This window comes from Tupaia chinensis, unplaced genomic scaffold, assembly GCF_000334495.1.
Source record: "Tupaia chinensis unplaced genomic scaffold, TupChi_1.0 Scaffold149383_1, whole genome shotgun sequence".
Taxonomy (NCBI): Eukaryota; Metazoa; Chordata; class Mammalia; order Scandentia; family Tupaiidae; genus Tupaia; species Tupaia belangeri.
Genome location: NW_006209227.1, coordinates 3506698 through 3526537, shown reverse-complemented (window position 1 = coordinate 3526537; position 19840 = coordinate 3506698). Strand labels below are relative to the sequence as shown.

The following is a 19840-nucleotide window of genomic DNA, read 5'->3' as shown; positions in this document are numbered from 1 at the left end:
CCAGCATCTCCTTGTTTTAATCTGACCTTTCCTATCCACACAGTTGTGTTTTATTAGCCATCAGAAGTTTCCTTCTCTAGGGACCAGCAGATGGTTACATCACTAGACTCGCACACAATCGACCACAGTTTGAGTCCCAGACATGGCGGCTTAAACACTCATGCTGGGCATGTATGAGTGTGTGCTGCAAATCCTGAGAGGAGAATGGAGGAGAAGGAATTGCTGTGTGGTTATTCCCCTGGGAGGTGATTTCTTGCTTTCTGTCACTCCGGTGAGCACACATGCCCTATAGCAAAAATCTCTCTCAAAAAAAAAAAAAAAAAAAGAATTTTCCTTCTCTGAATAGCTCACTTGTTTTCTCTGACAATTTTTCTATGGGGTCATCTTTCTCTTATAAGTTTGCAGGAGCTCTTTTTATATTAGGAATGAAAAGCCCTTGTTTGCATCACAAACGTTTTCCCAATTCCATTCATCCTTTGTCTTCATTTAAAATATCATTTACCTTAAATTATTTTGTGAAATCAAATGTGCTTATCTTTTCATTCATAGCTTCTGGGTTTCAGTTTTGACTAGAGTTCTCTTCCATCCCAAGGTTTAACAAATAATTTCTTAAATGTGGATATTTGCTTGTAAATAGCATGTCTGCACTAGAATTTTTATACTTAAAATGACTATCTAGCTTAAAGAAGCAGTGTAAAACTGAGTCTCCCACTGCAACTACCACATGGGACCCTTTTGAAACCCTCCTAAGAAAGATGAAGAAATGAAAAATAAAAATTCTAAATACATTAAGGAGAATTGTCAAAGCCAATAAAAATATTTTAGAATCACCACACTATTCCCCTTAACATTATTCAACATGAGCCCCAAAGGAGAATCATCCCCTGGACTCCTCTCTTTTATTTGTATTTTATCTAAAATGTTTAAAAGAGCAACTAACTGAAGTCAGAGTCCTTTCAATTCTAGAGTCTCATAAAAACCAAGACACCTTGGTTATGAGCTGAACATTTCAGGAACCATCTGCCAACATCATGGGGACTGCACTGAGGAGACTGCAACGTGGATACGAAATCACAGCCCGGACTTACTGGAGGAGGCTGCAGGTGCCGGCCTTTGGTGTGAGATAAACTTAAGGCACAGCTTTTAGGGACAGGCTGTATTATTATCATGGTCCCTCGAAGGCTCCCGCCTCCTCCAGACCACCGGTCACCTGAAGACCTCTCATCTAAGCTCCCCAAGGGCAGGACCTTGGCTGCTCTGCTCACAGGGAAGACATCCAGTGAGCATATGACTGAGCACACACCCGAACATGGCGACCAGCAGGTTGACCAGCAGGATGTTGGTGGAAAGCATGTAGATGCAGACCAGGGGGATGGTGATCCACTCGGGGAACCGGGGCAGGTTGTGCTCATCCAGCTCCACACACAGAGGCTTGGACTCGTTTCCAGTGAAGGTGCAGTGGGCAAAGTCATAGGTGGTACCTGAGGATGAAAAATTCAAGAAGCAAAGTGAGGACCCTCTGGAAGGGTGAGGGCTACAGCCTCCTGGGGGACAGGAGATGATGAGTGTGGTCTGCTGGAGCACTGTCTCAGGTGCTTCATCCAGACAAGGTGAGACCCTTAGGATCACCTGCTCATCCCTCAGTTAGTGCTCACTAATCAGCTACTAGGAACCAGGGGCTTCGCTGTGACCACGATAAAAGGAAGCAGGCACGGCCTTACCCTCAGGAGCTCCCTGCCTCCTTCCTTCCTGCCTCCTCCAGCAGCCACAGCTCAAAGTTTCAGCCTGAGAGAAATGCTAAGCAGGACATGCACCAGGGGCTCTGTGCCACAGACAGGGGCAACTCAGGAACAGTTTCCCCAAGAAGGAAGGGTTTCTGAATAGGAGCAGAAGGATAACCAGGAGCCAGTACGTGAGCCGATGGGGAGGGTGAGTGCCCAGAGCACCCCGGCAGAGGTAACCACATGTGCAAAGGTCTGGGGGGTGGAAGGCGGGTTTGAAACTTCCGTGGAAACAACGATGTGCACTGGTCAGACGTGCTAGCTCTTTAAGTCTTTATACTAAAAACAATAGAAACTGTTTCAAGTGGAAAAACAACACATGGGGTGCTCTTTATCAGAGGATTGCCCTGTTCTGATGGGGCAGGTTGGGAAGAGCCCAAGGAGGGTGACATAACAGAGGCTGTGACTAAGAGTCGGGCAGGCAAGTGATGAGGGCTTGGGTGGTGGCATTGGGGATGGGAAAAAGCCTTTGGATTCCAAAACCATTTAGGAGATGAAGTCACCAAAACTAGTTGCTGAAGTGAATGTGAGGGATGAAATCAGGGGAGGTACCAAGATCGACATTAGGGTGTCTGATATGCACAGCTGTGTAGACTGCGTTGACAGACCCTAGCGTGGAGGACTTGGAGGAAGGCCGATGCTGGAAGGGAGAATGAGGACTTTCATATGGCTATGTTGGCATGCACCTGAGACACCTCAGTGGGGCTGGGGGTTGGGGAGTGGACAGGAACATCTGGCCTCTGAGAGACGCTCTGGCCAGGGACCCTCCTCCAAGTGTGCGTGCAAGGTTGTCCATCAGTGCGATGCCCGCAAGGAGAGTGTCATGTCGGTTTTCCCATGATATAATAGAGAGCAGGAGGGTGAAGTCTCTCCCCAGAGCACACGGTGCATTAGTGGCTAAACCCACCTGCCACCCTGTGTGCTGCCCCACACGGAATAAAACCACCAGCATGGAGTGTTGTCACGGGGACAAAGTTCATCTGCTCATGTGAAATGCCAGGTGCAGCATGAGGGTTGGGAATAAGGTGCCTGGCCACAAGGAAGAAGAGCTGTTCCTATGATCTGGGAAGAGGCCACAACAGGCAGGGCCAGCGAGTCCATATGACACCACAAGGATAAGAGAGAAAACAGCAGGGAACTGAGAGACAGGACCACAGGGGCAGGCCCTGGCTCAGAAAAACCATCAGGATCGTTTATCGTGTGGCACAGGAAAAGCCAAGCCATAGCCATGGCCAGATCACAGGGATGCTTCCGGCGGTCCAGTCACAGCGCCCCAGTTTCCATTTGCCCCATGCTTCCCTCACGTGCACTGGCTGTGGGCAGATGGAAGCCAGCCCTCTATGTTCTGCTCACGTGCCTCCGACACCTAGCTAAAGGCAGCTGATGTCGGTTCATTCCAGGTTCTAACATAAATCTTTCAATATTGCTTTTAAAACAAATGGGTGGGCTGGCCCATAGCAAGCAACTAGGCAGAGCAAGCCAGATCCCACATGGCCAACTTATGATGCAAGTCCCAGCCCTGGTGGTGACATGCCAGGCTCAAGTGCACACACCCAGAATTCTGATGGGATGGAGAAATAGAGGAAAAGAGAAAACCAAGCCCGATGGGGGTTTCTTCTCTTTCTCTCTCTAGTACACTTGCTTTTGCAATGAAAATAATAATAATAACAGGGCCAGCAGGTGGCACGATGGTTAAAGGAGCTGGATTCCTACATGGCCAACCGTGGTTTGAGTCCCAGACCTGGTGACTTGCTTTCTCACTTTCCCTTTCTTTCTCTCTCTGTCTTTGGTCAAATTAAATAATAATAATAATAACAAATTGAATTAAATAGATCATTTTTTAAAAAAGAAAATAAAAACAATAAAATAAAAGGGCACCCAGTCACTCTGTTATGTAGGCACATACGACTCCCCTCTAAAGTAGCGAATTTTACTGCTCTCACTTATGACATTGCAGTTGAAAACAGAAGGAATGTTATATTAAAAAACATTTTTAAAATTGAAATGCTGGGGGATTACGACCACCAAAGACTCTCTGCCCGACTTTGCTCTCCTGTCCCCGCATCTAGCCAAAAGCCATTAGAGCACCCTATGTATTCTCTGACTCTCTGTCTCCATCTCTCTCTCATTTTTAATTATTTTTTAAAATTTTAAACTTCTTAGCTCTCTGCTGCTCTTTTGTCTTGCTAATTCCTACCTTTCCCCCTGTCTCCATAGGACAAGCCAATCAGTAGCCATATATGTTTGAGTTCTGAGTGCCCCCCCAAATTTTCATTTTTTGACAAAAAAAGTTCTTCTTTTTTTATTGTTTTTCTCTTGGGTTTTTTTGTTTGTTTTTGTTTTGTTTTGTTTTTTTGTCTTTTTTTTTTTCCTATTCCTTTTCTTTTTCTTTTTACCTTTCTCACTTTTCTGCTCAGCCTCCACACACTGACTTTCTAGACAGGTCTATGTGCTCAGTACCCAAATATCTGCATACTTTTATCCCACATTTTCTTCCTTTTCCATTTATCTGTGAAAGGGCATGAATCTTAAAAGTTCATTGAATCAGCAGTGCAAAGGGAGAAAAAGATACTGTTTAGACACTGCAGGTCACCTCCTCCTGCATTCCTCTGAATGCTCAAATTTAACTCCAAAAACTAGGAAAAACATAGAATCCATCAGATGACCAGAAACCACTGCAAAGCCACACGAAATATGAGAAACCAAGAAAGGATCTCTCCTCTGAGGGAAAAGAATAGCTCCTCTTCCTCCACAAACAATACAAGGGAACTCATGGAAATGTCAGATAAATAATTTAAAATATTCATAGTGACAAAGCTAACAGAGATGCAAGAGAAGAGAGACAACGAACTCCAATAGATGAAGGAGAAAAGAGACACTGAGTTCCAGGACATACGGAAATTCTTGCACAATCTGAAAGAGGAGATACACACCATAAAAAAGAATCAAATGGAATTGTTAGAGAAGAAGGCTGTAATACAGAAAATCTAAACTTCCTTTGAAAATATCAAAAGCAGATTACATCGAATCTCAGATGTAGAAGAGAGAACCTCTGACCTAGAAAAATTCACCAAAAAGACAGAAAATAACCCAAAAAATGAGAATAACATAGAAGTAGTACTATATACCATTAAATACCCACACTTCTGGATCATCGGTATCCCAGAAGGTGAAGAAACTAATAAGGGCATTGATAATCTATTCCATGAAATCCTGGAAGAAAACTTTCCAAACCTAGGGAGGCACTCAAAGATCCAGACCCAAGAAATACAAAGAACCCCACGTAGAATCAACCCAAGAAGATCTTCCCCCAGGCACATCATAGCCAGATTTACCAAAACCACAGGCAGAGATAAGAAATTAATTTGGCAAGAGAGAAATGTCAAGTTGCTTTCAAAGGCTATCCCATAAGTCTAACATCGGACCTGTCATCAGAAACAATGAGATCAAGGAAAGAATGGGAAAATATATTCAAAATGTTAAGTGAAAAATAATTTCAACCAAAAATACTATACCCAGCAAGATTATCCTTCATATGGGGAAAAAAGACAAAAACATTCTCAGATAAGCAAAACCTGAAAGAATTTACCAACACCAGACCAACTCTCCAAGAAGTGCTGAAGGGGGCGCTTAAGAAACAATGAGATCAAGGAAAGAATGGGAAAATATATTCAAAATGTTAAGTGAAAAATAATTTCAACCAAAAATACTATACCCAGCAAGATTATCCTTCATATGGGGAAAAAAGACAAAAACATTCTCAGATAAGCAAAACCTGAAAGAATTTACCAACACCAGACCAACTCTCCAAGAAGTGCTGAAGGGGGCGCTTACATGAGGAAAACTAAAGTCAGACACACAGAAATAAAAATACAAAAAACAACCAAGAGAATGGCCAGCCTAATGGTAAGGACAAGTCCGGAATTGAATGCTAACTTCCAGAGTTTAAATGGAAAGATCAGACCACAGTAACACTGTAAATTTAATAGAAGACAGATTAATTACATGAGTCTGAACTAGTGAAATAGAATTATTTTTTTTTATTTTGGACTAAAACACTACTAATTTTCTTCAATGCTTTGATTTTCATTTTTAAGGATTTTTGTCTTCTCTTGAACTGTTGATAGGTTCATCTACCTACTATTTGAACTGAATTTTAACCTTTTTTCTGGCTTTAAGTTTTAAGCAAATTTCTCTTAACATTTTTTCATTTTGATCTATTAAAAACTAAAATTTTTTTTCTTGAAATAAAAACATGCATTAAAAAATACCTAGTAATACCTACTTGATGAATGCAGTAAGCTATATAGCCCCAACAAGGTGCTACTTTACAGTATGTTCACTTCACTCACTGAGGTTTATGCCTAAGGTCAGATATGCATTCATAGATATGTATATATCAGCTGTGCATGCTATTGAAAGTTTTAAAATTAATTACAATCTTTAATGAATCAATAAAATGTGGGGGGAAAAAGGCATGGAAAATAACTACATACTAGAGACACTGTGGGAGAAGGGGGGGGTGCAGGGAATTGGCAGAGGGTGAAAGGTAGGGAATCAAGGGGGGAAACAGCAAAATATATAAGAAACAAGAAGTAGAAAATTATTCGTTGATGATAACATGTATGGTAATATCCTTGATTGAGCCAATACACAGTGTATTCTGGATGAAAAATCTCATTTTGTATACTGTGTTGATTATTCATAGCGAATGACTGTAACTAAATATTTTTTTTAAAAAAGCGAAATGCTGGGCACAGGTCTATAAGATTGATGCAAAAGCTTGCTTAGGACAAAGATTTTGAGGGATTCATTTTCAATGCACAGTGCCAGGTCCAATTTCAGCTGAGTGCTTCTGAAGGTGTATTCTAAGGGTCAGCCCTGGAGGTTGGTTTGGGAAGTCATTGTCTCCTCCCAGTCCTGTCTCCACTTAAGCTGGGTAGGGCTTACCGTCCACATCACTGGGCACCTGGCCAAACATAGCCAGGTAGGGCTCATAGATGACAGAGCGGAATATCCACCTCCAACGATGCTCATTTTGCCTGAGGATCCCTTGCCTGGCCACACCAAAGGCCACCATCCACACCGCGAAGAGGAATAGGAAGAAGAACACATCGATCAGCTGTCAAGGGAAGACATTGGAATGGAGTCAGGGCTGTGCCCATGGCCCACTGTTCACTCAGCCTCACCACTTTCAGTTGACCATGGAGAAGGGCCCTGAAAATCTAAGTCACCCAGTCTTCACTCTCTAATTTAAAAAATGGCTACCATCACCTTGGGTCTTAGAATATGTGTTCTCCAGAACTAGAACTCAGTGATGCGTCCTTGCTGCTGGTCTACAAACCAGCTCTACAACAGCAGCGGCCTAGGTGAAAGCCCAGTCATGACCAACAAGGGACGTAAGTCTGGAGGGCTCCTTGTCTCTGTACTTCATAATGCTCACATTTTTAAAAAACTCCTCAATTATTTCTATAGTTGGAGGATCTTAGAAAAATAAAAGCTGGCCCTATAAACAAGAATGAATGGTTTAATTTTCTTTTAATTTTTTGCACACATAGCATGACTTCATGGTGACTAGTTGCCTCAGATATGCTTTGAATTAAAACCACAAACTCAAAGAACCTCAGGGTTGGAAAGGAAATTTCAGATGAGCTAATCCAACACCCATCTGATTTAAAGGCAGAAATAGTGAAGCTTTGGGTCATCTGGAAAACAAGCTTAGGAAAGCAGGATTGTCAATACGTAACTCTCTTTCCATTATATGCATGGAACAAGTCTGTAGTGTTTTCCTTACATCTAAGTTACATGTGTATATGAAATCGGTTCCAACCGCACCCTGCATTGAGCTCACTGCTTGTCTCTAGACGAACATATTCACCTCCCTGGACTGTCCATTTCTATTAAATTGGTATGAATTCCCTCCCTGCCTAGGCTCTTAGCAAGCTGCTAAGACACCATGAATGCACACTGTGAAGTGTAGAATCTACATAAGGATATTTGTGAGCAACACACTGAATGGCACAGCATGCTCCTCACAGCCATTGTTAAATTTTAAGCTGGGGGAAGCCCCTGAAGAAAACACATCAAAGAAAGCAAACTTACTGACTGTGAAACACAACAGTCACTTGAGGGAGAGGATCCTCCTGTTGGTCACCAAAGGAACATAAGGGCCAAGTGGTGATGGAGCAGTAATGATGGAACCACATGGGAAAGGTTTGGGGTCATATCCTAGGGCCTCCCTGAACCCTCTGGTGTGCATGTGTGCCTTTGATCTGCTCTGGCTGAGACAGGATAGATCATGGCATGGAGACACCACTGTGGGGAAAGGGTGTCTGTCTTTCTGTCTCTCTCTCTTTCTCTCTCCCACAGGAAAAAAAATACAAAAACTTTTTTTTTTAATTATAAGAAGTCTGGATATAGCAGGAAAAATGATGACTATAGGTAGTCTTGACTCTTACCATCCTCTGCAACATTATAATCTTGGGTCCCAAATTTCTGCTTACGGTGAAAATGTGGATCAACCTCAGGGTGAATATAATGTAATCCAGGCAGAAAATGACTCGTCCAGAATACAAAGAGCTCTTATTAGAAGAGTGGAGCCTATGAAAAGAAGGGGAACAGAATTTGTGAGATGCTGACAAAAACATTTCCAAGTTTTATTGTTAAGAATAATCACGTATCAAGAAACAGCCAAGAACTGGGAGGTGGAGGGAGTGTAAACAAGCCAGGGACACCACCCACTGCAGGCTCCTGCTCTCGTGCACTCGGCAAGAACACAGAAGGACGCAGAAGCCAGGACATGGCACAGAACAGCTCTCAGAGGTTCCCGCCTCTATAGTTCCTCATCCTCAAAGACCACTGCAGGGATAACCACACCATCGCTAACCTCTTGGCTCACCAGGCTTCTGCAACTGTGTCCATTCTCAGCCTAGCGCAGTCACTTGGCACTTGACCCACTCAGCTATCCCCTAATGAAAGGCACCTCGTGCACACCAGACCATTTGATTAACTAGCCATCTACTCATGTGTTCAGTGAATGTCATAGAATGCTCTAGAAATCATATCCAACCAACTGTGATTCAAATGCTGGGTCCTGGAGCCCAAGCAGAAAGGAGGGTTATTTGGGGGAGGACACTGAGTTTCTTATCCCGTTCCAATCAGAGAGTGAGCACTCACTCCTCCTGGCTGGAAAGAAGAATAGTCCAGCTTCTCTGCACAGGGGCAACATGCGTGCTGCTCAGGTGTGACTGCCAGCCTTATCTCGGGGCGATTCAGGGAAGGTGGCCTGAAGGATGCAGGCACTGACCACAGACAGGGGCGTACCCCACTCCACCACATGGGGTGCACATTGCTTTTTGCCCTGGATGGTAATTTTGCATTGGTTTTTCCAGTCACAAGCTCTGGCTCTAGGATGAGGAAATATGCTTGAAACTGGAGAGGAAGGCCCATGGCCAGCATTCATGGCACAGTGGAGCACATTTTGGACTGTGTGGACCAAAACTAAACAACACTGTACAGTATCTGCCAGCCCCGTCATCCTCGACTCTCACTCTCTCATCCTCTCTCCTAAAAGTCTATAAGAATGAAGAGAAAAACAAGAGGCGCCCTTAGTAATTACAGATCACCAGGAGGGGAAGAGACATGGGGATTTGCCTCCCAGGCTGCCTCGCTAAGGGCAGAGACCATGGCCCTTTGCCATCATCTCCAATGAGAAACCAAATTAAGGAAGCAACAGACACCCCATGGACTGCAGATGCCCACGAGCGCTTCTCCACTTTTGAGCCAAGACACCTGAGCTTGGGGGAGTGCTGAGGACTGCTTACCGGAATACAATTCCCGCAATGAAGTAAAAGAGGCCCAGGGTGTCCATGACGTTCCACAGGTCGGTGAAATAACTCACCCCATTCATGTACCACTGCAGCAAGGAAGGGGACAGAGAGGGCATCAGCAGCCTGGAACCAGCAACCTCCCCCAGACCTTGAACACCTGCACTTTCCCCAGGCCCCTTTGGAGCCGATGAAGTGCCCGCTCGTTCTTCCATTCGCCAAGGGGGCCCTACTGCAGGCCTGTGCAGTTCTGGGGGACAGGAGGGTAGACTGTACGCTGACCATTCTGGCGACTTGTGGTCCTGGCAAAGTCAAGAAAAAGGACTTGTGGTCCTTACTGCCCTTTCCAGCCAAGCCCTCAGAGAGTGAGAAGGACCCAGCAGGCCAGGGGAGAGTCTGGCTGCCATGTACAGTGGGATAGGCTGGGCTCTGCACAGTCGTCGCTGAGACTGGGGAGTGCATGGCAACATTACTGACATGCGGCAGTAAAGCCACTGGTTAAAAGAAACCTGTTTTTAAGCTATTTGCCCACAGCGGCTGTGCTGTGTCTGGGAGGACGGATACGGCCACAGAAGTGATGGGCAGGAGCAGTGTGCCTGTGGGACCCTCTCATGAGGGTGTGTGTTAGTCACGGTTTCTTAGAAGAAAGTACGCGGGCGGACACTGAGACAAAAAGAAAGGGTTGTCCATTAGAAGATGGTCTCTGGATGGCATCTCGGCGGTCCATACACTGGGCCTGGATAATTCCAGGGTGTTCGTCTAACCCTTGACTTTCCCATCCACCTGAAATACATTTACCAGGAGCCCAGGGCTTTCCAAACCCATGCCCGGCCCTGGGACACAAAGACGGTGGACTCGCTGCAATGCTGAGCCTCAAGGAACCCCTCGTTCCATGGGAAAGATGTCAGACATGCTTAAAGTGGAATGGGTGGGGGCTGGGGTGGAGACAAGCCTGTAGTTCCTGAGTGCGATGAAGGAACCAGCAGGCCACACTGGCAAGGTGTCAGCCATGGGACATGGCGACGCTTTCCGGCTGTGCTGCGGACACTCACCAGAATGGTCCATGTGACATCCGCCGTTGCATTTCCTGCTTTGCAGCGAGACTAGACCCTAGAGAGGCTAAGGCATTGCCCAGCACGGTGGGTCCCACGGTCCTGACTCTTCTTCACTCTCTTATCCCCCATCACACATCCAGAGAGATCTCAGACGTGGACAAGATTCAAGATACGTCATCAACTTCTCAAACTTTTGTTTATAAATGTAAATAGCAGTGGGGGTGGACAAAGGGGGCAAGGGCATTATGAAATGGTGGTTTCTGCCAAGCTTAAGCAGCTTTCATGGACTACGTTCTACTGCGAAGAAATCAAGGCAGGATCCCTGGGGGAGGCTAGTACCACCTGCAAGGACTGCCCACCAACATCCATTTGCTCTTCCAGTGCCTGGCAAGACGAGGGTGTCTGGGGCAGACCCTACCTCTGTTCCTTGCTTTAGATCTCTGGTCGGTGATACAGGGAGATACCCGGCAATCTGCACAGCCCTGGCCCAACCTCGGCCCACATGGGCAATCTGCACAGCCCTGGCCCAACCTCGGCCCACATGATTCGTTCCATGGGAAAGATGTCAGACATGCTTAAAGTGGAATGGGTGGGGGCTGGGGTGGAGACAAGCCTGTAGTTCCTGAGTGCGATGAAGGAACCAGCAGGCCACACTGGCAAGGTGTCAGCCATGGGACATGGCGACGCTTTCCGGCTGTGCTGCGGACACTCACCAGAATGGTCCATGTGACATCCGCCGTTGCATTTCCTGCTTTGCAGCGAGACTAGACCCTAGAGAGGCTAAGGCATTGCCCAGCACGGTGGGTCCCACGGTCCTGACTCTTCTTCACTCTCTTATCCCCCATCACACATCCAGAGAGATCTCAGACGTGGACAAGATTCAAGATACGTCATCAACTTCTCAAACTTTTGTTTATAAATGTAAATAGCAGTGGGGGTGGACAAAGGGGGCAAGGGCATTATGAAATGGTGGTTTCTGCCAAGCTTAAGCAGCTTTCATGGACTACGTTCTACTGCGAAGAAATCAAGGCAGGATCCCTGGGGGAGGCTAGTACCACCTGCAAGGACTGCCCACCAACATCCATTTGCTCTTCCAGTGCCTGGCAAGACGAGGGTGTCTGGGGCAGACCCTACCTCTGTTCCTTGCTTTAGATCTCTGGTCGGTGATACAGGGCCCACATGGGCAATCTGCACAGCCCTGGCCCAACCTCGGCCCACATGGGCAATCTGCACAGCCCTGGCCCAACCTCGGCCCACATGATTTCAGAAGTCCAGTGTGCATGACAGGAGACTTCCTAAATCTTAAATAGATTGATTCTGAGATCCAAGATACCACTGCAAGGAGAAAGCTTTTTTAAATGAAAAGACACCTTTTCTCTAAGCAGAACATCAGAGGTCAGCCTTATTTAGGCAATACCAGGACCATATTTCATCCTATCTCCCTGGATTTGGGATTCAGCCTCAAGACTGAAGAGTGCTCTCCGGGAAGGCATCATACAATGCATCCCTTTTAAATAAACATCCACAATACCTCTTTGCCAGAAGCAAAAGTAGGTGTATTTGCACCACTGACTGCCTCTGCACAGGATTCCTGGTGCAAGGGGCAGAGGCAGACACCATGGAGCGTGGTTTTTTGACACCCAGACACAATCTAAAATAGCTATCATCCTGCTTGGTCTCTTCCCCTAACAAGTGTGAGCTAGGTTAATGAGGACAACACCAGGCCGGCAGGGCTGCGTCTCAGGGGAAACCGACCACATTCAGTAACTACAAACGCACAAGCCTGCACTCAGGAAGAGAAACAGCGCCCCCAAGCGTCGGATTCTTTTAACAACCAGTATTTCCCAGGATATGTCCTGCAGACTGGCTCACAGACTTCGGAATCAGAAGAATCAGAGCTTCAGGAAAAAAAAAAAATTTAAAAAAAAATTAAAAAATTAAAAAAAGAAAAACCAGAAGAAGAAGAAGAATCAGAGCTTTGAAGCTGGCAAAGACCTCGAAGGGAGGAGCCGGGCCGATACACATTGCTAACCCTAAGTACAGGTGCTCCCCAGACTGTCGGTTCCATATGCAGAATGGCTGAATTAAAACTGGACCATTCAAAGATACCTCTTAAAAAGGAAGTAGAGAGGGGCCAGCAGGTGGTATAGTGGTCAGGGTTCTAGACTCCCACATGGCCGACTGCAGTTTGAGTCCCAGAACCAGCAGCTTGAAACTCATGCCAGGCACGTGTGTGTGCATGCCCAAAATCCCAAGAGGAGAATGGAGGGAAAGGCCATTCCCTCAGGAGGGTGACTTGTCTCTGTCTCTTCCTTGTGCCGCTCATCTTCTGTCCTGGAAAGCCCCAAAAGTACCATGGCGATCATCTCCACACAGTGGAGTCTCCGTAAGGACAGAGATGTGTCTCTTTTTGTACATTACATCTAGGCTAGCACCTAGCAGGTGCTGTTTATTGACACATAGCACCTGCTCAATAAATAACAGCTGAAACAAAAACCGCACCAACCAAGTTCTTGGCTGAAGCCAGACGTGTCTCCCCGCACCTCCGGCCAGCCCGAGCTCTGCCCTCCAAAGTGGCCCAGAGTCAGTTCTCTCCCCAAGCGCCCTGGCTCCCCTGGATCCCTGAAGGAACTAGAAAACACCTGGACTCTAGTGACAGCCTCCGGGTCCCCGTGTGATGGGAGGCAGGGACAGAGGCAGGGACAGAGACAGGATGGGGGAGAAACAATTGAGGGGTGGGAAGACGCAGGAAAAGGACCTTCAGGTTTTTACCAGTCATTCCAAGAAGAGGCCTCAGCAGCTGTGAGCACCGCCATGCCAGGGATGTCGGCAGGGCTCCTGGCCAGCTCCCAGCTCTGGTCTGATGAGCCTCCACCTGGCTACCCCAGGGAATGCAGCTCTCGGGTTGAATTAGAACGACCCTGCCTTGTCCACTCACTCATTACACACACACACACACACACACACACACACACACACGCGCGCACACGTCAAATACCAATTCCTGGGTTAGCCTCTGAGGATGAAAGAGGAGTAAGAAATGAACGTCTCCGTCACAGCATTTTCATCATGCAACTCTGCAACAACAGAATATGTGCTGGAAACCGGGGCAACGCGGGGGGCTACCCGCCGGGCTGATGCAAGATGAGAAATCCTGGGGCAGCCGTGACATGGCCCATCTCGTTTCCCTAAGCCGCCTCTCACCACAGGAAATTGCCCCTGTGAGGATCAGCAGCTGGAAGCTTAAAGAAATTAGGGACTGTTGGGAACCAGCAGTTAGCGTAATGGCTATGTCACTGGACTCCCACATAGTCAACCGCGGTTCACGTCCAGGACCCGGTGGCTTAAAACTCATGCCAGGCGCGTGTGCGTGCGTGCCCAGGATCCTAAGAGGAGAATGGAGGAGAAGGGATTGCAGCATGGCCATCCCCCCTGGGGGGTGATTTCTCACTTTCTGTCTCTATGTCTCTCTCTGTCTGGCGAGCACGCGTGCCCTATAGCGAAAACCTCTCCAAAAAAAAAGAAAGAAATTAGGGACTGCCACATTGGTCCTCTGCAAGTCCAGCTCACCGGCTCCCCTCCCTCCTTTCCTCTCCTTCCTTCTCTTTCTTATTCTCTCTCTCCCTCCCTCCCTCTCTCTCTCTCTCTCCCTCTCCCCATCTCTCTCTCTCTGTACCTCTCTGTGCTCATGGCTGTTTCCCCACTGGGCTATGAATTTCTTCTTCTTGATTCTGCTCAGGAGCCACATTCAAGATGGAGCACGTTCAGGCTGGTCCCTGAAATGAAGGACCCAGAGCCCGAAGTGCACAGCTCAAGTACCTGCACCCCACTCTTGCCGGGTAAACTGCCTGCCTCCCCTCTTGTGTCCACTGAAGCCCACAGAACTCGGTGGCATGTGGGCAATGCAAAACCCCAGGCCCATTGAGACCCACAGGACCCTGGAGGTTCCAGCTGCCTTTCCCCACAGTGAGTTGGCTATGTCAGCACTAGGCCTGCCTGGAGCAGGTGGGCTGCCCTCCAGCCCTGCCGACTTCCACAGACTTCTAGTCGAGATCCTCTGGCACCTCCCCCATTCCTAGGACAGACATGGTTGTGACTCCCAGAGGGGATGAAAGGGGGTGCCCACCCCTCTGGCCTGCATGTCCTCTACCTTCGCCCTTCTGCCAAAGCTGAATTGGGAATGCTGTCCTTTACTCAGTAATGTGTGCACCATGAATGAAGTGGTGGAAGGGAAGACGCCAAGGTCCAGAACCCGCCTGCATGCTGAGTCAGTGCCTGCAGCGCAATGTGGGGGGCTCTTTGTAGTGCTTGTTCCCCAGCTTCCTCACTGTCCCCAGGGGCCACCCTGTTCCACATGTTAAACCTCCCTCGGCCTTTCATCTCTTGCTGTCAGTCACAAAGAGAGAAAGAGTACTAGGAAGTGAAGGATGGAGGCCAAGAGGGAGAGATCATACAGAAGATGTTATGGGTTTAACTGTGTCCCCCAAACTCATGCATTAAAGTCCTAAACCCCATTACCTCCAAATGTGACCTCACTAGGAGGGTCATTGACAGTGTAACTCATGAAGTAAAGATGAAGTCATACTGATCTAAATGGGGGATGTGTGGACAGAAATGCACACAGGGAGAATGCCATATGGGTGTGAGGTAGGGATCAGCATGACACATCAACAAGCTGAGGAATGGCAAAGATGCCAGCCGACCAGCAAACTAGGGCAGAGGCCTGAGACAGGGTCTCCTTCACAGTCTTCAGAAGGAACCATCTGCGACATCCTGATCTCAGATCTGGCCTCCAGAACTGAAACAATGAACTTCTGTAATCGAAGCCACCAGTCAATGGTGCTTTGTCACCATGGCCTAACACGGAGGCATGGCCTGATGAGGCCGACCTGAAATAACAAATCTTCTGCACATGGGCAGGACCTTGCCCTGGAGGAATCACTGGTAGACAGAAGGCTGACAGCCTTGCCATGTTCAACCCTAGTGTGTGTCATCGAGCTTATTCTTCCTCCACCTCCACCCCAGCAGTGCCTCTCCACACTCCCCCATCTGCACCTCCATCCTTCTAAACAAAAGAAGGCAGATACAGGGCATATAGTGCCTGGACTCCCACCACTCCCCCATGAAAGACAATGCGAACTGGTTCAGATACTCTCCTGTGGGTCTAGACAGACCCACAGAATCTTTCTCAACCCGGGACGCCTGGAAACCACACACACAATATATTCTACTTTAGCCTAGGGCTAAAGGGGTGGATCCTATGTGACTGACTGTGGTTCGAATATGAGCCCCAGCAGCTTGAAAAACACACCAGACATGTGTATGTGCCCAAAATCCCAACAGAATGGAGAAATGAAGGAGAAGGGATTGTGGTATGACCACACCCCATTTGAGGGGTGCTTCTCTCTGTCTCTGTGTGTGTGTGTGTGTGAAGCACACGCGCCCTCTGACAATTACAAAAAAAATCGTAGGACTGGTCTGCAGCCTGACAATTAAGGGGTCAAGTCCCTTAATCTGTGGCCAGCTGTGTGGTCTAAATCTTAGCCCTGGTGGCTTAAAAACACACTGGTTTGTGTGTGCCCATCCGTAATCCCAACACAACGGAGGAGAAGGGATAGTGGTTGACCATGCCCCACTAAAGGTGCTCTCTCTTACTCTCTCTCTCTCTGCCTATCTCTGTGGCTCTCTCTGGTGAGCACATGCATAAAAAGAAAAAAAAAAAGTCCACCAGAGTTGGCATGACAGTCTAAGTCAATTCGGAATTCTTCCACTAGTCAGAGCCTTTGTAAGGCCAAGAACACATTGCTGCCCTCCAAATCTCTAATTGTGCATAGCAGGTAGCTTGTACACTGTGGGTGCCAACCACACCCCTGCTCAATCAATGTATTTCCAGCACAAAAGGGACAACAAAAGAGGGCATCAGTGGTTCTCAAAGAAGGAGTAAACTTCCAAGGCTGTGGGCTCTTCCGGAATGGTTTTCTCCACAGTTAGGGAGAGAGCCATCCTTCACCGTTGAATAGATTTCTTCAACAATGACTAAGCGCCTGCTACGTGTGAGGTCTGAGCTCAATTTCTGGGTTCAGCGGTGGAGAGAGGATGCCCACGGAAGTGATCCCAAAAAACTGCAGAAAAGCACCATGAATAATTGACACCAAATCTCTGAACTCCACAGGGGCTTATCTGACTTGAGAGCATTGTCACTCTGATGCTGGTGGTTAAGATGCTCTTGGCGGCTCCAAAGTCCTCCCTGCTCGCCTGCTGCTCGTCACACTGCCCGCCTGGGGAGGTGACGGCAGGAACACAAACCACTGCTGAAGATGAAGTGGGTGTGCAGCCCCAGGCCTCTCTTCTCCTTTGAACACATTCCCATCCCTGACTCACACTTCTCCACCAGTTAGCATCAATTAGCGAGGGGGGAGATCGCACTGGATTGCTAAGAGTCCAGAAATGCAACGTCCTGCTCCTGAGCCACTGTCTAATGGGAGCACTTGTTTGGGAAAATACTGACTTTTGCACTTCAGAAGCAGCTTCTCCTGTTTTCAGGAAGATGCCGCCCACTTAGGAATGGAGGCGGCCCCCGTGGTGGAGCCACCTACCTGTCTCACTTCATCGCAGAACAGGACGAAGACCAGCGCGTAGAGCACCAGCTCCGGGGTGTGCGGCACCGAGTGGAAGTCCATGAGCAGCACGTAGGCGAAGAGCAGGAGGAAGGCGATGTAGAAGACCACGTTCCAGGAGAAGACCACGAACGGGGACGTGAAGAAGGCCACATAGTGCCACAGCACCCTCTTGTGCTTGTCGATGGGCTTCTTCCTGCACCGAGAGGCAAGAGGGCCGTCAGCTTCTGCCCAGCACCTGACGGCGCCACTGTAAACACGGCGACCTCTTCCAAACAGACGCCGAGCAGGCCCTGGCTGGCAGAAGGGAGGCCCCACTGTGTCCTCAGGCTGACCCAGACAGAATTCAGTCCTCGGCATGCCACAGTGGATGAATCCTAATTCTGCCTTGGATAGGGAGACACGGCCCCACCTGTCTTTGTTTGAAATTAAACCCCAGGAAGGCCAGGGAAGGTAAGAGAACAAATACAGTGGTACATGAATGTCGTAAGGCTCATTTACACAGAGCTCACACACAGGTGCAAGTATACACACACATACACACGGGCACACACGACTATGAGCCTCCGTTCATACCTAAACGACACAAAGCCACAGCCCACCAAGGGTATAATGAACAGACAGAGAATAATCTTCCAATTCTTGGTGTCTCTGGAAATCTCTCCATACCATTGCTTGGAAAGAAAGTTCTGCAGGAAAACAGAGACAAAGAATGCAATTATGCGCGGGATGGCGTGCCACCTTCCTTCCCAGCTCCCAACTCTCCCCCCAAAACATGACTCCGAATTAATATCCTAACTTTAACATAAGTTATCTGGATTCTAAGGAACTATAATCAAACAATTTCAAATCGTTAGATTCGAAGTTCCTTTCTAAGGTGGGTTACATAAATGAAAATAGAGGTTGCGTGAGTCCAAATTCAGTAACCCTATGCATTTTTAATCAACGCTAATGTTTATTACATAAGCTTAAACAAGTCTTTTTCTAGCCCATTCTTCTTCAGTGACCATGAATTTGCAGGAACAGTCAGCACTGCCTGGTCCCCGAGGACTCATTCCTAGAGGCAGACAGGTGACACTCTTGTCAGGAAACTAAAGGGAAGTCGGGACGGGTGAGGCTGCTGCTGTGTGGACATCAATTCAAGCTGAAGTGCATGAGAGAGCTCCCCCTGAGTGTACCAGCCCCTAAAGACGGGGCAGGAGGGGCTTCCCATAAGGCAGAAATTTGAAAACTCACACCTCTAAGTGCTAACAGGTGAGAACGGCCCGACCACATCAGAAGACCCACAGTTCTCCAAGCACAGCCTGCCAAGCAGGTGGGAGTGGGTGTGTCCTGGGGCACTGTGGGCGCCTGCCCTTCCCCCAAGAGGAGAATGGGTTCTCCCGTGAGCCCCTGCAGCTATCTCCCAGGCCAGGCAGACCTTTGCTCACAGGGGCGGGCTGGAGCCCCAGAAGCAGCCTCCACAAGGAGCACACTGCGGTTGGCAGGTGCCTCATGCCCAAAAAGGCAGCCCGAAGCAGGCTCCACAGGGTTTGCAGAAGTCCCAGGGGCCAGCCCCAGCTGCCCTAGTGGCACCTCCTCCCTCCCAGCCACATCTGCCTCACCCTCCCCGTCTCAGGGCCTTCTCATGTGCTTCCTAGGCTCCCCACCAGAACCAGCAACCTGCATCCGAGTCCTCATTTTGGGTCTGCTTCTAGGGGTAGGCCCCGCAGTCCACCTCACTCCAATAATCCTGAGGCACACGCCAGGCCAGCAAGCGGCTGCATTAGGCACCCAGTCACAGAAATGGATGGCACTGGGGTGGCTTCTGTGATCACAAGGAACACTGTGATCCCAAACAGCAGCTCAGCTCTAGGAAGTGAGCTCCCTGGTTAGGCCAGCTGGGTGGCCCTGGGGGCCTGGTCCTGGGATTTGCAGCGAACATCGGTGACCGGGCATGTGACTGAGCCTTCCGGACAGAAGCATCAGTCAGCTTTTCCAGGGCCTGATTCAAAGTGGAATCTGGGCTTCCAAGAAGCCCTGAGCAGATGCAGCCTGCCTCAGCAAGTAGCCCAGACTCCCGGCTCAGCCTGGCCCTGAGCCGGCCTCACTTCCACCCTCTGTCCTGCAGCAGAGGCCAAGCAGCAGCACGGCCCTTCTCTCCCCGCTCCTTGGTGTGATCACTGCTCTCGCTTAACCCCACTCAGGGGCAGAAACAAATGGATTTTGTTCATGAGCACTTTGCTACTGGTTGGCCATATCATGTAATGGAATATTCATAAAGCAGCACTCGGCATGAGATCGAATCCCAGCACTGCTACCTCCTAGCGGTGCAACCTAGGGGGCCGCTCCAGAACCTCTCTGAGCTCCTGAGTTCTCATCAGAAAGTGGGGCGATGTGTAGACCAGTGTGAGTCCCTCCACCTCTTCCCTCCCCCTTCTCCCATCCACAGCCCTCCAGCTGGAATTGTGGGTAAAAAGGCTCCTCTCTGCAACCTGAGACACCAGGCGCAAACTGCTGTGCCTTTAAATCACCCGCAGAAAACTTCTGGGCTGGCTCGCGCAACTCACAGTGCTTTGTCT

The 19840-nt window shown here is 48.4% G+C and overlaps 1 protein-coding gene across 1 annotated transcript in view; it reads right to left on the bottom strand.

Annotated features, from left to right (window-relative positions):
- TRPM8 (transient receptor potential cation channel subfamily M member 8) overlaps positions 1 to 19840 on the bottom strand; it is a 148066-nt gene that overhangs the window by 39602 nt on the left and 88624 nt on the right. Inside the window, exons 19-24 of the mRNA XM_006171163.2 lie at positions 17856 to 17968; positions 17259 to 17475; positions 9605 to 9696; positions 8240 to 8381; positions 6732 to 6903; positions 1304 to 1481 (exon numbers count right to left, since the gene is read on the bottom strand). Coding sequence (XP_006171225.2) covers positions 1304 to 1481; positions 6732 to 6903; positions 8240 to 8381; positions 9605 to 9696; positions 17259 to 17475; positions 17856 to 17968 — 914 coding nt within the window. The remainder of the gene's footprint in view (positions 1 to 1303; positions 1482 to 6731; positions 6904 to 8239; positions 8382 to 9604; positions 9697 to 17258; positions 17476 to 17855; positions 17969 to 19840) is intronic.